A 1,721-nucleotide genomic window follows, 5' to 3' on the forward strand; every position below is an offset into this window, starting at 1 on the left:
CGACCGCGGCGTCGATCGCGCTCATAAACAATGTAAGGATCGCTTGTTTAACGGATAATCATTTTCCGTATTTATGATAATGGCTTGAGCGTGCGGGTAGCGTTTTTTCGTCGGACACGATATTCCCCGACCATAGAGCTTGAAGGCCCTCGCGTCCCAATCGAGTGTGCAGCGCTGCCGTGCCCTTCGACCGTTGGAGAACCATTAAACGAGTGTAATTTGATGAACGACTTGGATGAAAGGGACACTCCGGTACGGCGCTTTCTCGAGAGCGACGATGAATTGATTAGCGCCCGCGGTGAAACGGAGAGAGGACACTATCGAACGGTGGCGATCGGCGTTTTACTTTTCCCGGCGCGACTGGCGCTTAATAGGAGGAGACGATCGGCGACGACGGTCGCGGGTAGCTTGACCGATCCGTTAGAGGTTAAAGGCTGTTACACACCGTCGTGCGGCCACGGTGCGATCGGCGCGCACCGCGTTCTCGTGCTAACGCGTATGCTTCTTCGCGCCCGGTGGTACGCACGATACCGCATGCGGCGCAGCGAATTCCGAGAGACCGTGGGCCTCGCAGACCGTGGCAGAACAATCTCGGCGTAGGCTTCCGATCGCGGTCGGATCCAGGGTGCGACAGATATGGATGACGGTGTGCAGAACGGCCTGCAGCCGGACCAGTGGTTGTCAACCGTCGACAAGGGCGAGAAGCGCGCGAGCTCCCTCGGCAGCGGTGCGTTCCGCTTCATTCGCACGCGCAGCAGCATTCGACGAGAACTCAAGCGACAATGCCATCGGTAAGAGATTACAACTATCTCGACGAAAGATCAATTATAACAACATAAATCTATGGCTATTCTTGAGAGATAGCGAAAGCAGATTATCAGCAGCGAAAGGTGGCGGGAAGTTGCCCGTCGACATAATTCGTAATATAAATGGACTGTATATTTAACGTATTACAACAAGATTGATATATGTTTGAAGCGATGCTTAACGGATTTCGAATATCCGAGTCGTTAAACAGTTAGAGGAGAACCCATTAAGCTTGTTTTTACTATTCTATTCGTTCCGGTACGTGTCTAACAGAAAACACTTGATATCACCGTTTTTCTACGTGCATTGTTCCAAGTGGCAATAACTGTCACGATATTGCCGGGTTTTGTGACGCGGACGTACGTGCTGTTCGTATTTCGTATCGCGTTTGCTCTTGATGGTCGAGCTCTCGAGGGGCGTACGTGTGCGCCTGTGAGCGAACGGGCTGGCCGGGACCGGCTTCGCGTTTCGGTCCTTTTGGGACCAACGTTGGCTGCCGGCTAAAAGGACCGCGGAGAACCGAGCGCACGGCTCCCCGACGTCCGTCGTAACAGGAATGCTGAATGACTTGCGAGTCGTCACGCTGCCAGCAAGTTCGCTGGCGCGCGAAGGTCCGCGTATATAATCTCCGCGACTTTATCCGACTTTATACGTCGCATACGAATGTGCTAATACCGCCGATATTTCACTCGTCTACGCCAGGTATCGTTATAATTAATCGACACGCAGGAAACCTCTAACCGGGAGCGTCCCCTGAACGTAATTGGCGGCGTAGCACTCGCGACAGCATGATTGACGATCGATGCTATCGTAAAGTATAATAAAAGATAACGCGCTACAAACGTCTTACGTTGGTGGAAATGATAACGCTGCCAAAGCATATCCGATTCGTACATACAGGGTGAGTCAAATGT

At 52.4% G+C, this 1,721-nt stretch overlaps 1 protein-coding gene across 1 annotated transcript in view; it reads left to right on the top strand.

The window, feature by feature from the left end:
* Window positions 1-401: 401 nt before the first annotated feature.
* LOC105564553 overlaps window positions 402-1,721 on the top strand; it is a 26,374-nt gene continuing 25,054 nt past the window's right edge. The window contains exon 1 of the mRNA XM_012016997.1: window positions 402-791. Within this exon, the coding sequence (XP_011872387.1) occupies window positions 637-791 (155 nt within the window). The 5' untranslated portion in view covers window positions 402-636. The remainder of the gene's footprint in view (window positions 792-1,721) is intronic.

Source organism: Vollenhovia emeryi, unplaced genomic scaffold (assembly GCF_000949405.1).
Source record: "Vollenhovia emeryi isolate VEMERY1.0 unplaced genomic scaffold, V.emery_V1.0 DF939163.1, whole genome shotgun sequence".
Lineage (NCBI taxonomy): Eukaryota > Metazoa > Arthropoda > Insecta > Hymenoptera > Formicidae > Vollenhovia > Vollenhovia emeryi.